Source organism: Argopecten irradians, chromosome 3, assembly GCF_041381155.1.
Source record: "Argopecten irradians isolate NY chromosome 3, Ai_NY, whole genome shotgun sequence".
NCBI classification, from domain to species: domain Eukaryota; kingdom Metazoa; phylum Mollusca; class Bivalvia; order Pectinida; family Pectinidae; genus Argopecten; species Argopecten irradians.
This window is the reverse complement of record NC_091136.1, coordinates 2,489,330-2,505,057: the sequence shown is the minus strand read 5'-3', so window position 1 is coordinate 2,505,057 and position 15,728 is coordinate 2,489,330. Positions and strand designations below refer to the sequence as shown.

Here is a 15,728-nt window from a genome sequence, read left to right as displayed (position 1 = left end):
CTACCTTACGTGAAGCGTCATCATTCGCTGTTCAATTGAGTAAGCTCCTCCCACTTTTGACCGACTTTTATTGAATAATTACGTCACTTTCAAAAGACGATTTTATTGCATAAAATAAAAATAAAAAGTCGCGTGAGTGTAAATATAGGGGTTGGATTTCGTTTTTATGTTAACCATTTTCAATATGGGGCGCGTTATAGAATATATTCTTAGAGGAATTGCTCCATACAAGCATGGTTAACATAAAAACGAAATCCAATCCCTATATAAAAAGGCCAACAGTTGCACTATACAAGAAGACATAACATGGATATACCGTAGTCTCCCAAAACACACACCACGCACTTCATACATACTACACACCGCATACATAGGCGGGTGTCCTTACATAAACCTGGCTGCTAATAGGACTTTAATTAATCAAACAAACAAAAAATAAAAAATAAATGAACCATGAAATTATAAGAAATTTCCAAATCACCAAAAAATTACACACGATTATTTCATGATATACACTTATCATTAAGCTAAAAATAGGCAGGCACATACAAGGTAGTAGAAAAATAGGATTTAGAAGATGTAAACAGGCCCACTTAACTAATATAATTGAACCTATGTTTTGTTAAAATGCCGCAATGCGACATTCCGGCACACGAGACGCTATCGTCCTTTTAAATATGGAGGGCATGTGTGTTCAACAGGCAAATGTGTTTACTAAAAGTTCATCATATACCTATACTGGTTTCCCGTCAACGAACAGACAAGATATACTTGTGACATACTACACAGTGATCGTCAAATAACTATAGGACTTCCTCCAACAGATATGGTAGGTAATCTTATACTTATTGCTATGACTTCTAGCACCATTTTGTTCAAAATATCATGACAGATAACTTGATTATATATTATAAGTATGTGGTTAGTTTAAACTTTCCTTATTCATTTAATTTGCAATATACAATAAAAAACATTTTTTCAAAGCAATCTCTTGGGCACTTATCTAAATCTTGAGATGGATAGTAATTTGGTACGAAAGTTATCTAATCGGTTACAATAATGCAATACAATAATAGAATGTATTAATCATTTATAAATAATAGTAGTTTTTAATTATATGGCCTTGTGTATTATGAAAATATAAGGATTATCAGAAGTGATATCGACACTATAGTGCACTATAAACTTTTATATTATTTGATTTTTTTCTTACAGTGGTATACATAATAAAACATTATTATTTTATTAAGAAACAGGATTTCAAAATTTGTTTTAAAACTTAAATAAAACTATATCCATTTCGTTAACAGAAAGGACATCACTGATATATAACAAATGGAATAGAGAAGCATAAATGGAATGGATTGAGAATTGATTTGAGGGTTGGAAGGAGGGACCGGTGTTCCCAAAATATAATGTATTTATTATTCAGCATCGCATGAATGACATAGATGTTGTTATGTGAACATCATTCAATAATGAAGATGATAATTTGCTCACATTAAAACATCATAAATGTTTAATGTATATTGCAGGCCGACCAGCTGACAGAGGAACAAATCGCGGGTATGTAAATAGACGGGAGAGTTATAGATATTTGGTCATTTCATTTGCCTAAGTTAGAGTTCCTGGAAACGTCTATTTTTGTCATGAATTCTTGATATCAAATACAAACTGAAAATAAAATCAGCATAAACAAACATATTAGTGAAATGTACGTTTTAAAAATGTTTTAAATACACTGGGGATTTAAAATTATTTTATTAAAGGTAATTATAATTTTGAGGGGCTTAAACCCATCCCTGTGTATCATAACGTTTGACAAAATTGTATGCTTACATTTATCCAGGTGACACCGCAAAAAGGATACTTGAACACGTCGTATTTTATATAGGGGGGGGGGGGGGGGGGTTGGGGTTAAGTAAAATAGGGAACACACAGATTGAATAATGTAATGAAACAAGGTACATATTTGGTAAGTGTATGTTGGAACCGATGAAATGTAATTGAAAAAAGTATATGTCCTGTAGGGGTATGATGGAGCAAATAAAATGTGATTGAACAAAGTATATGTCCAGTAGGGGTATGATGGAGCAAATGAAATGTGATTGAACAAGGTATATATCATGTAGGGGTATGATGGAACCATTGGAATGTAAAAGAACAAGGTATATGTCATGTAGGGGTATGATGGAACCATTGAATTATCAAAGAACAAGGTATATGTCCAGTAGGGGTATGATGGAGCAAATGAAATGTGATTGAACAAGGTATATGTCCTGTAGGGGTATGATGGAGCAAATAAAATGTGATTGAACAAAGTATATGTCCTGTAGGGGTATGATGGATCAAATGAAATGTGATTGAACAAAGTATATGTCCTGTAGGGGTATGATGGAGCAAATGAAATGTGATTGAACAAAGTATATGTCCTGTAGGGGTGTGATGGAGCAAATAAACTGTGATTGAACAAGGTATATATCATGTAGGGGTATGATGGAACCATTGGAATGTAAAAGAACAAGGTATATGACATGTAGGGGTATGATGGAACCATTGAAATGTCAAAGAACAAGGTATATGTCCAGTAGGGGTATGATGGAGCAAATGAAATGTGATTGAACAAGGTATATGTCCTGTAGGGGTATGATGGAGCAAATAAAATGTGATTGAACAAAGTATATGTCCTGTAGGGGTATGATGGATCAAATGAAATGTGATTGAACAAAGTATATGTCCTGTAGGGGTATGATGGAGCAAATGAAATGTGATTGAACAAAGTATATGTCCTGTAGGGGTGTGATGGAGCAAATAAACTGTGATTGAACAAGGTATATATCATGTAGGGGTATGATGGAACCATTGGAATGTAAAAGAACAAGGTATATGTCATGTAGGGGTATGATGGAACCATTGAAATGTCAAAGAACAAGGTATATGTCTTGTAGGGGTATGATGGAACCATTGGAATGTAAAAGAACAAGGTATAGGTCTTGTAGGGGTATGATGGAACCATTGAAATGTGATTGAACAAGGTATATGTCCTGTAGGGGTATGATGGAGCAAATAAAATGTGATTGAACAAGGTATATGTCCTGTAGGGGTATGATGGAACCATTGGAATGTAAAAGAACAAGGTATATGTCCTGTAGGGGTATGATGGAGCAAATAAAATGTGATTGAAAGAAGGTATATGTCCTGTAGGGGTATGATGGAGCCATAGTAATGTAAAAGAACAAGGTATATGTCATGTAGGGGTATGATGGAGCAAATAAAATGTGATTGAACAAGGTATATGTCCTGTAGGGGTATGATGGAACCATTGGAATGTAAAAGAACAAGGTATATATATGTCCTGTAGGGGTATGATCGAACCATTGAAATGTAAAAGAACAAGGTTTATGTCATGTAGGGGTATGATGGAACCATTGAAATGTAAAAGAACAAGGTATATGTCATGTAGGGGTATGATGGAACCATTGAAATGTAAAAGAACAAGGTATATGTCATGTAGGGGTATGATGGAACCATTGAAATGTAAAAGAACAAGGTATATGTCCTGTAGGGGTATGATGGAACCATTGGAATGTGATTGAACAAGGTATATGTCATGTAGGGGTATGATGGAACCATTGGAATGTGATTGAACAAGGTATATGTCATGTAGGGGTATGATGGAACCATTGGAATTAAAAGAACAAGGTATAAGTCATGTAGGGGTTTGATGGAACCATTGAAATGTGAAAGAACAAGGTATAAGTCCTGTAGGGGTATGATGGAGCCATAGGAATGTAAAAGAACAAGGTATCAGTCATGTAGGGGTATGATGGAACCATTGGAATGTAAAAGAACAAGGTATAAGTAATGTAGGGGTATGATGGAGCAAATGAAATGTGATTTAACAAGGTATATGTAATGTAGGGGTATGATGGAACCATTGAAATGTAAAAGAACAAGGTATAAGTCATGTAGGGGTATGATGGAACCATTGAAATGTAAAAGAACAAGGTATATGTCTTGTAGGGGTATGATGGAACCATTGAAATGTAAAAGAACAAGGTATAAGTCTTGTAGGGGTATGATGGAACCATTGAAATGTGATTGAACAAGGTATATGTCATGTAGGGTATGATGGAACAATTGAAATGTAAACGAACAAGGTATAAGTCTTGTAGGGGTATGATGGAACCATTGAAATGTAAAAGAACAAGGTATATGTCTTGTAGGGGTATGATGGAACCATTGAAATGTAAAAGAACAAGGTATATGTCATGTAGGGGTATGATGGAACCATTGGAATGTAAAAGAACAAGGTATATGTCATGTAGGGGTATGATGGAACCATTGAAATGTGATTGAACAAGGTATATGTCATGTAGGGGTATGATGGAACCATTGGAATGTAAAGAACAAGGTATATGCCATATAGGGGTATGATGTAACCATTTGAATGTGATTGAACAAGGTATATGTCATGTAGGGGTATGATGGAACCATTGGAATGTAAACGAACAAGGTATAAGTCATGTAGGGGTATGATGGAGCAAATGAAATGTGATTGAACAAGGTATATGTCATGTAGGGGTATGATGGAACCATTGAAATGTAAAAGAACAAGGTATAAGTCATGTAGGGGTATGATGGAACCATTGAAATGTGATTGAACAAGGTATATGTCATGAAAGGGTATGATGGAACCATTGAAATGTAAAAGAACAAGGTATAAGTCATGTAGGGGTATGATGGAACCATTGGAATGTAAAAGAACAAGGTATAAATCATGTAGGGGTATGATGGAACCATTGGAATGTGATTGAACAAGGTATATGTCATGTAGGGGTATGATGGAACCATTGAAATGTGATTGAACAAGGTATATGTCATGTAGGGGTATGATGGAACCATTGGAATGTAAAACAACAAGGTATATGTCATGTAGGGGTATGATGGAACCATTGAAATGTAAAAGAACAAGGTATAAGTCATGTAGGGGTATGATGGAACCATTGGAATGTGATTCAAAAAGGTATATGTCATGTAGGGGTATGATGGAACCATTTGAATGTGATTGAACAAGGTATATGTCATGTAGGGGTATGATGGAACCGTTGAAATGTAAAACAACAAGGTATATGTCATGTAGGGATATATTGGAACCATTGAAATGTAATAAAATAAGGTATATGTTAGGTAAGGGTATGATGGAAGCATTGAAATGTATTAGAACAAGATATTTGTTAGGTAGGGGTATCATGGAACCATTAAAATGTAATGGAATAAGGCATATGTCAGGTAGGGGTATCATGGAACCATTGAAATATAATCTAACAAGGTATTTGTCCATTTGATAAATGGTAGATAGGTTTATAGTCATAAATAATGGTCCTACAGTGGTAGAATGATAAGAAGTATTTATGATAAAAGGTATTGATATACGGCGTTCCACGATATGTTTTGTCTGAAATGGTTTTAAAAAGCATAATATTGCAACGACTTTCATATACATGTTTTTTCAACAATGGGTTCATTAGTGTACATGAACATAGAATGATTATCTGTATTTTATATTTTCGTTTTGACGGACAGAATTTAAAGAAGCGTTTAGTCTGTTTGACAAAGATGGCGACGGTACCATAACAACCAAAGAGTTGGGGACAGTGATGAGGTCACTAGGTCAGAACCCGACGGAAGCTGAGTTACAGGACATGATCAACGAGGTGGACGCTGATGGTAATAAATGCTACGTAGCTTAGTTGGAACTACACAGGAAATATGTCTTCAGGTAAATTTAGGTCAATATCACGTCAATTTCGGATGAAATTGACCTGAAATTGACCTGAAAAAGATCTTCATGTGAAATTGACCTCAATTTCAGGTGAATTTCATGTGAATTTCAGGTCAATTTCAGGTCAAGATTTCTTCAGGTCAAATTTACCTGAAGACATATTGCCTGTGTACGTTATTCATAGATTCAAATATTGACGTATTGTCTGTAATAGGTACAGTCAAGACAAACTAAAACACATCATACAAATAATGACGTATCTTTAAGGGTTTGATCGTTTTTATTGTTTCTTAAATTTTGTTTTCTACAATGACTATGACAAGCCAGACAAATATGTTTAAAACCATTTTTGGAAATATTTTGAGTTTGTAATTATTCCTATTTTCGCCTTTAATAAAGATGTATCGAAAACCATTCACTCGACAATGCTATTATTTAGAATTGCACTGATTGTAGGATTTTTTTTAAAATTCTTCTTGGTTTGATGTCTTTTAGTTTCTCTTAGCTGTGCGTATTGTGAATTATAAAGATACAAATATTGTAAAAGTGTCAGAACAGATAAATGTAACTATGGTTACACTAATAATACTCGTATAACCATGGAATACAGTGCTATTTCTACTATTCTAGGAAACGGTACCATCGATTTTCCTGAATTTCTTACCATGATGGCCCGAAAGATGAAGGATTCCGATAGTGAGGAAGAACTGCGTGATTCCTTTAAAGTCTTTGATAAAGATGGTAACGGCTTTATCAGTGCAGCTGAATTACGACATGTGATGACAAATTTAGGAGAAAAACTAACAGACGAGGAAGTTGATGAAATGATCCGAGAAGCAGACATCGATGGTGATGGACAAGTCAATTATGAAGGTACATATTTGACATAACAAACATTATCGTTACGACTGAATAATTCGTGGATATTTTCTATTCTTCATTTTTTTCTATCATTAGTTTTTTGTCATTCCCGCTTTCTACATTTATTCATTTTAAAAGTATTGTTTCTTGTGTTGAAATTAATATAGTTATGTATAATTGCGCTAAAAGTATTATCGTTTACCAGGTTATTTGAACTTAAACTGAGAAAACAATATCTTAGCGGTTATAGAATTGCAATTTTTCATAGATAAATTTTAAGACCACAGCAAGGTGCCACAAAATTCGAAAAAAAACAGAATCGCAAAACTAACTGGTTGTGATATTTGATGTAGAAGATTGATGAATTATCTCTCCTTCTGTTGTGTGTTGTCAGTATATTCTCTGCCACAATTAACCCCCTTAATTACATTTATATTCATTATGATATCTTGTTTCAGAGTTCGTAAAGATGATGATGGTAAAGTAGCCATACTTTTTCAGAGGGAGGCAACAATCTAGTTGACAAGGATTCATTCAGAAAAAAAAATCAAACTTGTTGGCCAATATTTATTAGCAAAAAAATGTATTAATATCTCATGTTTTTTGCCTTGTTATTTATATGAAAATAAAATTATTTTTTGTTAATATGATGTCTGGTTATCATGTTAGTGTGATAATATGATATATAATGAATACTTTGTCTGTACTACAATACATACACAAAAGACATAATGCAGCAATCGCACGGCAATGACATTGATATGTTATTTTAACAATCGTTGAAGAAAAGATAAATACTGAAATATAAGATATGATATTGTACAAATATTTCTTTGAAAATCCCCAAACTGTTTTGGTTTTGTGAGTACTGTATTAATAAGAAATAATGATTAAATTTTATAATGTCATTATAATAATAATAATCAAATACTTTATTCAAAGTATCTTCAAAATTCTAACTGTTCTGAAATCAGAATGTTGTTTAAAGTATTTCAGGAAAATTAATTTATTGTATCTTGCTGACTCTTGGAATAAATCTACATTTTGTTTTCCTGTTTCTCCAATGGAAATGTTCACCTAGAAGTTCTTTATCACTACGGTGTTTATTCACTTTGGAAACAAGCGCTCTGACGCCCTTGGCAGGGTTAAGTTCATTTTTGCGAATTTAAACTCAACAAAAGAAGCGTAACAACATCAATAAACAAATCATTACCAGCACTTATATCAACATTAGTCAGAACCAGATAGAAAGAATTTCCTGTAACAGTTGCGATAAGAAAATATTACATTGTCAGTAAATAAATGTTTAATTTCTTTATCGTGATTCCCAATTATAAATATATGATTTGATCAAAACCTTTGGTGAATGAACGATATGTCGGTCCCGCCAAAGAATGAGGTCACATTCACCGGATGGCGTCATTTTTACGATATAGAAAATTTCCTATGGACGTGTTGTCTTTTTATTGGCTCATAGCAAAAGTACATATTATAAAGTAATTCTTAGTTGTATATTTATTGTTTTTTAGTATTCCATATTGTTTCAGTGATATAACACACCGGAGAAAACGACGTGAATTGTGCTCACAAAATAATGACGTCACAATTGATACCTACCCGCAAGGGAGCTAACTCTATAATATGCAAAGACGGAATAGGACCCTTAACTCTTTCCATTTACTCTCACACACTATGTGACATCTTAAAAGAGACAATGACGACAAACATTCTAACTGTTCTGAAATCAGAATTTTGTTTAAAGTATTTCAGGAAAATTAATTTATTGTATCTTGCTGACTCTTGGAATGAATCTACATTTTGTTTTCCTGTTTCTCCAATGGAAATGTTCACCTAGAAGTTCTTTATCACTACGGTGTTTATTCACTTTGGAAACAAGCGCTCTGACGCCCTTGGCAGGGTTAAGTTCATTTTTGCGAATTTAAACTCAACAAAAGAAGCGTAACAACATCAATAAACAAATCATTATCAGCACTTATATTAACATTAGTCAGAACCAGATAGAAAGAATTTCCTGTAACAGTTGCGATAAGAAACTATTACATTGTCAGTAAATAAATGTTTAAAGAGACAATGACGACAAACATTATCACTATGGGAGACGCAAATAGCCTTGTGATGAGTAAACACTGCCGAGGCTTTGCGACAAGATTAAAGAGAGGATGTTGAAGGAATTGTATCACAAAGTACATTCAAGCAAACTGAACAAGAAGTGAATATTCCTATAAACTTATCGTTCCTGAATTTCAAGTATCAGAAAACTACTTTTTAAAATCATGTGTTTTTGATTGTCTAATATAAAATGTACGTTGTGTCAAAAGTTTCGTAATTTTAATGAGACTATGCCAATAATTATTGGCCTATCACGGATAATTCTACACAGTATAATGTGACCAAGTGGGGTGTGTTGCTTGGTGTCTTCGGCGACATTCTTCAGTGATATAGCACTATAAAAAGGCCAACAGCTCCACTTTACACGAAGACATTACATGAATATAATGCAGTCTCCCAAAACACACACCACGCACTTCATACATACTACACACCGCATACATGGGAGGGTGACCTTACATACCCTGGCTGCTAATAGGACGTTAATTAATCAAACAAACAAACAAATAAACGAACCACAAAATGATATGAAATCTCCAAATCACCAAGGTACACACGATTATTTCATTATTTACTCTTATTATTAAGCTAAAAATAGGCAGGCATACAAAAAATATGTAGTAAAAGAATAGGATTTAGAGGATGTAAACAGACCCACTTATCTAATAGAACCCATGTTTTGTTGAAATGCCGCAATGCGACATTCCGGCACACGAGACGCTATCGTCCTTTTAAATATGGAGGGTATGTGTGTGCAACAGGCAAATGTGTTTACTAAAAGTTAATTATATACCTATACTGGTTTCCTGTCAACGAACAGACGAGATACACTTGTGACATACTACACAGTGATCGTCAAATAACTATAGGATTTCCCTCCAACAGATATGGTAGGTAATCTTATACTTATTGCTATGACTTCTAGCACTATTTTGTTCAAAGTACCATGACAGATAACTTGATTATATATTATAAGTATGTGGTTAGTTAAAACTTTCTTTATTCATATAGTTTGTAATATACAACAACGAAAAAAATTCTCAAAACAGGAAAATAGAAACAAGTCTCTTGGACACTTATCTATATCTATCACCTTGGTGAAAACTTATTACAGAATCGAGATGGATAGTTTTGTACGAAAGTTATCTTACCGGTTACAACATTTCAATACAATAAAAGAATATAATAATCATTTATAAATAATAATAGTAGTTTTTAATTATATGGCTGTGTGTATTCTGAAAATATAAGGATAATCAGAAGTGATACCAACACTATAACGCACTATAAACGTTTATATTATTTGATTTTTTTTCTTACAGTGGTATACATAATAAAACATTATTATTTTATTAAGAAACAAGATTTCAAAATTTGTTTTAAATCTTACATAAAACTATATCCATTTCGTTAACAGAAAGGACATCACTGATATATTACATATGGAATAGAGAAGCATAAATGGAATGGATTGAGAATTGATTTGCGGGTGGGATGGAAGGTCTGATGTGCCCAAAATATAATATATATATATATTATAAGTATCAATATCGAATGAATGACTTAGATTTTTTATGTGAACATCATTCAATAATGAAGATGATAATTTGTTCACATTAAAACATCAAAAATGTTTAATGTATATTGCAGGCCGACCAGCTGACAGAGGAACAAATCGCGGGTATGTACATAGACAGGAGAGTTATAGATATTTGCTCATTTCATTTGCCTTGGTTAGAGTTCCTGGAAACGCCCATTTTTGTCATGAATTCTTGACATGCACAACACTGAATTTACACAACTAATGCTACATCAAAGACATTCTGAAAATAAAATCAGCATAAACATACTCACAAATATCTTAGTGGAATGTACATTTTAAAATTGCTTTAAATAGACGGGGGCTTTAAAATTATTTTATTAAAGGTAATTTTAATTTTGATGGGCTTAAACCCACCCCTGTGTATCACAATGTTTGACAAAATTGTATGCTTACATTAATCAAGGTGACATCGCAAAAAAAAATTATATAGGGGGGGGGGGGGGGGTTGGTTCCGTAAAATAGGGAACCGACCGATGAATAAGAGTTTAGCATGTAATGAAACAAGGTACATATTTGGTAAGTGTATGTATATGTTAGCTAGGTGTATGATGGAACAAATAAAATAGATATAGTCATGTAGGGATATGATGGAACCATTGAAATGTAATTTGACAAGGTAAATGTCATGTAGGGATATGATGGAACCATTGAAATGTAATTTGACAAGGTAAATGTCATGTAGGGATATGATGGAACTATTGAAATGTAATAGAAAAAGGTATATGTTAGGCAGGGGTATGATGGAACCATTAAAATGTAATGGAATAAGGCATATGTTAGGTAGGGGTATGATAGAACCATTAAAATGTAATGGAATAAGGCATATGTTAGGCAGGGGTATGATAGAACCATTAAAATGTAATGGAATAAGGCATATGTTAGGTAGGGGTATGATAGAACCATTAAAATGTAATGGAATAAGGCATATGTTAGGCAGGGGTATGATAGAACCATTAAAATGTAATGGAATAAGGCATATGTTAGGCAGGGGTATGATTGAACCATTAAAATGTAATGGAATAAGGCATATGTTAGGCAGGGGTATGATAGAACCATTAAAATGTAATGGAATAAGGCATATGTTAGGCAGGGGTATGATAGAACCATTAAAATGTAATGGAATAAGGCATATGTTAGGTAGGGATATGATTGAATCATTGAAATGTAATTGAACAAGGTATTTGTCCATTTGATATATGGTAGATAGGTGTATAGTCATAAATAATGGTCCTACAGAGAACAACCAACTAAATAATTTTACATAGACCATAGTGTTAAACTTTGTTAAAGTTATGTACTGTATTATCAAAACAAAGGAACATTACTTAGATATTATGTTCTATAATTAAAGTCTAGGTTATCATATAACACTAGATAGAAAAAAAAAGTTTGGGTCCTTCTGCTCAAACTCCAACCAGGGTAGCTTTAATGAAATCAGGCGCATTTTACATTAAAAAATTTTGAAATTCTAATATTTTTACCTATTCATTATCAAAATTGACATTTTGAACCTAAATCTCAATATGAATTTCCAAATACATATCATAGTTATCCAGGAATAATTACCTGTCAGAAAACATTTTAACTTTTGAAATTCATATTTAGCCAGCCAATCAGCGGTCGGGTTAAAATTCTATCCTGGGCTCAATCTTGTATGCCATTTCGAAGGTCTTTTTTATTTAGTTAGTTGTTCGCTACAGTGGTAAAATGGTAAGAAGTATTTATGATAAAAGGTATTAATATACGGCGTTCCACAATATGTTTTGTCTGAAATGGTTTTAAAAAGCATAATATTACAACCACTTTCACATACATGTTTATCAAGAATGGGCCCATTAATGTACATGAACATAGAATGATTATCTATATTTTATATTTTCGTTTTGACGGACAGAATTTAAAGAAGCGTTTAGTCTGTTTGACAAAGATGGCGACGGTACCATAACAACCAAAGAGTTGGGGACAGTGATGAGGTCACTAGGTCAGAACCCGACGGAAGCTGAGTTACAGGACATGATCAACGAGGTGGACGCTGATGGTAATATATGCTACGTAGCTTAGTTGCAACTACATTATTCATAGATACAAATGATGACGTATCGTGTGCAATACGTACAGCCAAGACAAACTAAAACACACCATACAAATAATGACGTATCTTTAAGGGTTTGATCGTTTTTATTGTTTCGTAAAATTTGTTTTCTACAATGACTATGACAAGCCAGACAAATATGTTTAAAACCATTTGTGGAAATATTTTGAGTTTGTTATTACTCCTATTTTCGACTTTAATAAAGATATATCGAAAACCATTCACTCGACAATGCTTTTATTTAGAATTGCACTGATTGTATGATTTTTTTTAAAATTCTTCTTGGTTTGATGTCTTTTAGTTTCTCTTAGCTGTGCGTATTGCGAATTATAAAGATACAAATTTTGTAAAAGTGTCAGAACAGATAAATGTAACTATGGTTACACTTATAATACTCGCGATGAACCATGGAATACAGTGCTATTTCAATATCCTAGGAAACGGTACTATCGACTTTCCTGAATTTCTTACCATGATGGCCCGAAAGATGAAGGATTCCGATAGTGAGGAAGAACTGCATGAAGCCTTTAAAGTCTTTGATAAAGATGGCAACGGCTTTATCAGTGCAGCTGAATTACGACATGTGATGACAAATTTAGGAGAAAAACTAACAGACGAGGAAGTTGATGAAATGATCCGTGAAGCTGACATCGATGGTGATGGACAAGTTAATTATGACGGTACATATTTGACAAAACAAACATTGTTGTTATAGCTGACTATTTCATGGATATTTATTATTTTTGTTTTTTTTGGTTTTATTTTTTTGTCATTTTCGCTTCCTTCATTTATTCTTTTGAATTGTACTGTTTCCAGTGTTAAATTAATGTAGTTATGTATAATCGCGTTCAATGTATTATCGTAGATCAGGTTATGATATTTTCATGTGTCACGAGTTCCGCTATTTGAACTAAAACTGAGAAGAAAACAATATCTTAGCGGTCATAAAATTGAAATTTTTCATAGATCAGTTTTAGGATCACAGCAAGGTGCCACCAAATTCGAAAAAAAAAACACTACAAAAGATAAATGGATATGTGGTATGATTCAGAACAATTAAGAATTATCTCCCATTCTGTTGTGAGTTAATTGGTATAATTCAGTCAATATATACTATACAGGTATTCTCTGGCCACAATTGCAACCCTTTATAAATTGCATTTATATTAATTATGTTATCGTTCTTGTTTCAGAGTTCGTAAAGATGATGACGACAAAGTAGCCATACTTTTCAGAGGGAAGCTACAATCTTGTTTACAAATATTCATTGAGAAGAAAACAAATCAAACTTGTTGACAAATATTTATAAAGAAAAAAATATGAACATCTCTTATTTTATGCCATGTTATTTATATGAAAATAAAATTATTTTTTATATGAGATGATGTCTGTTTATTATATTAGTTTGATAATATGATATAAATGAATATAAAGTCACTTACATTGATACATATCATTTTAACAATCGTTGAAAAAAAGATAAATACTGAAATATAAGATATGATATTGTACAAATAGTTCTTTGAAAATCCCAATCGTTTCACAGATAAATGCCTTTAATGATATGATAAAAAAGGAACAACAAATGGGTATGATCAGTTAAAGAGACAAAAACGATGAGTTGTGAATGTGTTGATAACAAATTTTGTCACAATACAGTAAAAGAATATAGATGGAGAGGAAATCATTATATTTTATACTTATATACTAGCTTATTCGTTTAACGTTTTATTAACAGTCAGGATCATGTAAGGACAAGCCAAGTTTGTTGATGGAGGAAAACCGGAGTACCCGGATAATAAAACCACCGCTTATGGTAATATGTCGAGACATGTTGACTACTTGGCCACCACGATCCTTTATACCCACATACATGTAGTTTATCTTGTGATTTCTTTTACCAAATGAGGATTCAATTCATCATATCCTACACTAGTTCCCATTAGTTCCCACACTCAGTTTTCATTATCATGCTATAGGCTAACAAAGCGGACATTTTTTCCATTAGGAGGTACAGAAAAAAGAAATGTGAATTTTATTTAAAACCATTTATCTATTTTGATTTGATATCTATGTTAATTCTTCAGGTTTTATACAAGGTCTAAAGATATATATATATATATATTGTAAAGCAACAGATGCACACAATTACCTGAATTTTTATTCTCATCACAGTAAACATACTAAAGTGAATATTCCCTTTAATCTCGCCTCGAGGATTATTATAATTGTTAGTGAGAAGAAAATAGAAGATATTAGACTTGGTCAGTTACAACAATATCTTAAGGCTCAATGTTATCTTGTTGAGGTAATAGAGCACGGTATTAGAAAGGCAATTGAAAAGGGACCTTTTACATCCCGTATACATGAACATAAAGTTAATACCGCTTTGATTCCTTTTGTTTCTACTTTCAATCCAAGAAATTTCAATATTTTTCCTGTGATTAAAAATAAATGTAATGAGTTAATGCAAAGTAGTGATCGTATGAGAAAGATTTTTGAAAAACCATGCAATTTTGCAAAGTTGAAGACAACCTAAAAATTTAAAACAAATGTTGACAAGTTCCAGGTTCAATAAATCTATTGCTGACCCCGTGGTGTCGAAATGTAAGATACCTAGATGCGTTACATGTCCAATTATTATTGAATGTAGTACATATGTGTTTATAAATGGCTTGCATTTTACTGTAAAAGCAAACATGAGTTGCAAATCGAAGTGTGTGATATATACTATAATTTGTTCTCGTTGTGGTGATTTTTACATCGGCCAAACTAGTAATGAACTTAGAACACGTATGACTGTTCATAGGCAACAAACAAGAACGGATTCTCTAAGTAATTTGAATGTCAATAAGCATGTTCATGATTGTGCAGGTGATCAATTTAATGTTATACCTTTATCATATCAATTACATTCTTCAGACTCTGTTTTGTTGGAAAACAAAGAAAATCAACTTATAAAAATATTAAAACCAATTCTCAATAGGCCATAATAGAAAATGGCGCAACTTCATATTATTGTTATGTAAACGTGTGTACCTTGTGACGTCACGCTATTTGTGACGTCATTAATTTGTTCTTTGAAAAATAAACATTTCTACTCCTGAAGAGCCATTATGAAATGGTGAATGTACAAGAAGAAATTCGTTGACTTTTATTTTTTATATATTCAACTCTACATGGACACGTACTTTTTTCTTGGTATATATATAGGTGTGTGTGTGTGTGTGTGTGTGTGTGTGTGTGTGTGTGTGTGT

At 32.9% G+C, this 15,728-nt stretch overlaps 2 protein-coding genes across 2 annotated transcripts; both read left to right on the top strand.

Moving 5' to 3' along the window:
* Positions 1-673: 673 nt before the first annotated feature.
* LOC138317283 (uncharacterized) lies at positions 674-7,291 on the top strand. The gene is made up of 5 exons (XM_069258844.1): positions 674-829; positions 1,536-1,566; positions 5,587-5,730; positions 6,416-6,658; positions 7,105-7,291. Exons 1-5 carry the CDS (start codon positions 827-829, stop codon positions 7,131-7,133), a joined length of 450 nt encoding a protein of 149 aa, XP_069114945.1. The 5' UTR covers positions 674-826; the 3' UTR covers positions 7,134-7,291.
* A 2,218-nt stretch (positions 7,292-9,509) lies between these two features.
* On the top strand, positions 9,510-13,851 carry LOC138317282 (calmodulin-like). The gene is made up of 5 exons (XM_069258843.1): positions 9,510-9,666; positions 10,427-10,457; positions 12,274-12,417; positions 12,909-13,151; positions 13,665-13,851. The coding sequence occupies exons 1-5, from the start codon at positions 9,664-9,666 to the stop codon at positions 13,691-13,693; spliced, it is 450 nt and encodes a 149-aa protein (XP_069114944.1). The 5' UTR covers positions 9,510-9,663; the 3' UTR covers positions 13,694-13,851.
* The last annotated feature ends 1,877 nt before the right edge of the window (positions 13,852-15,728 follow it).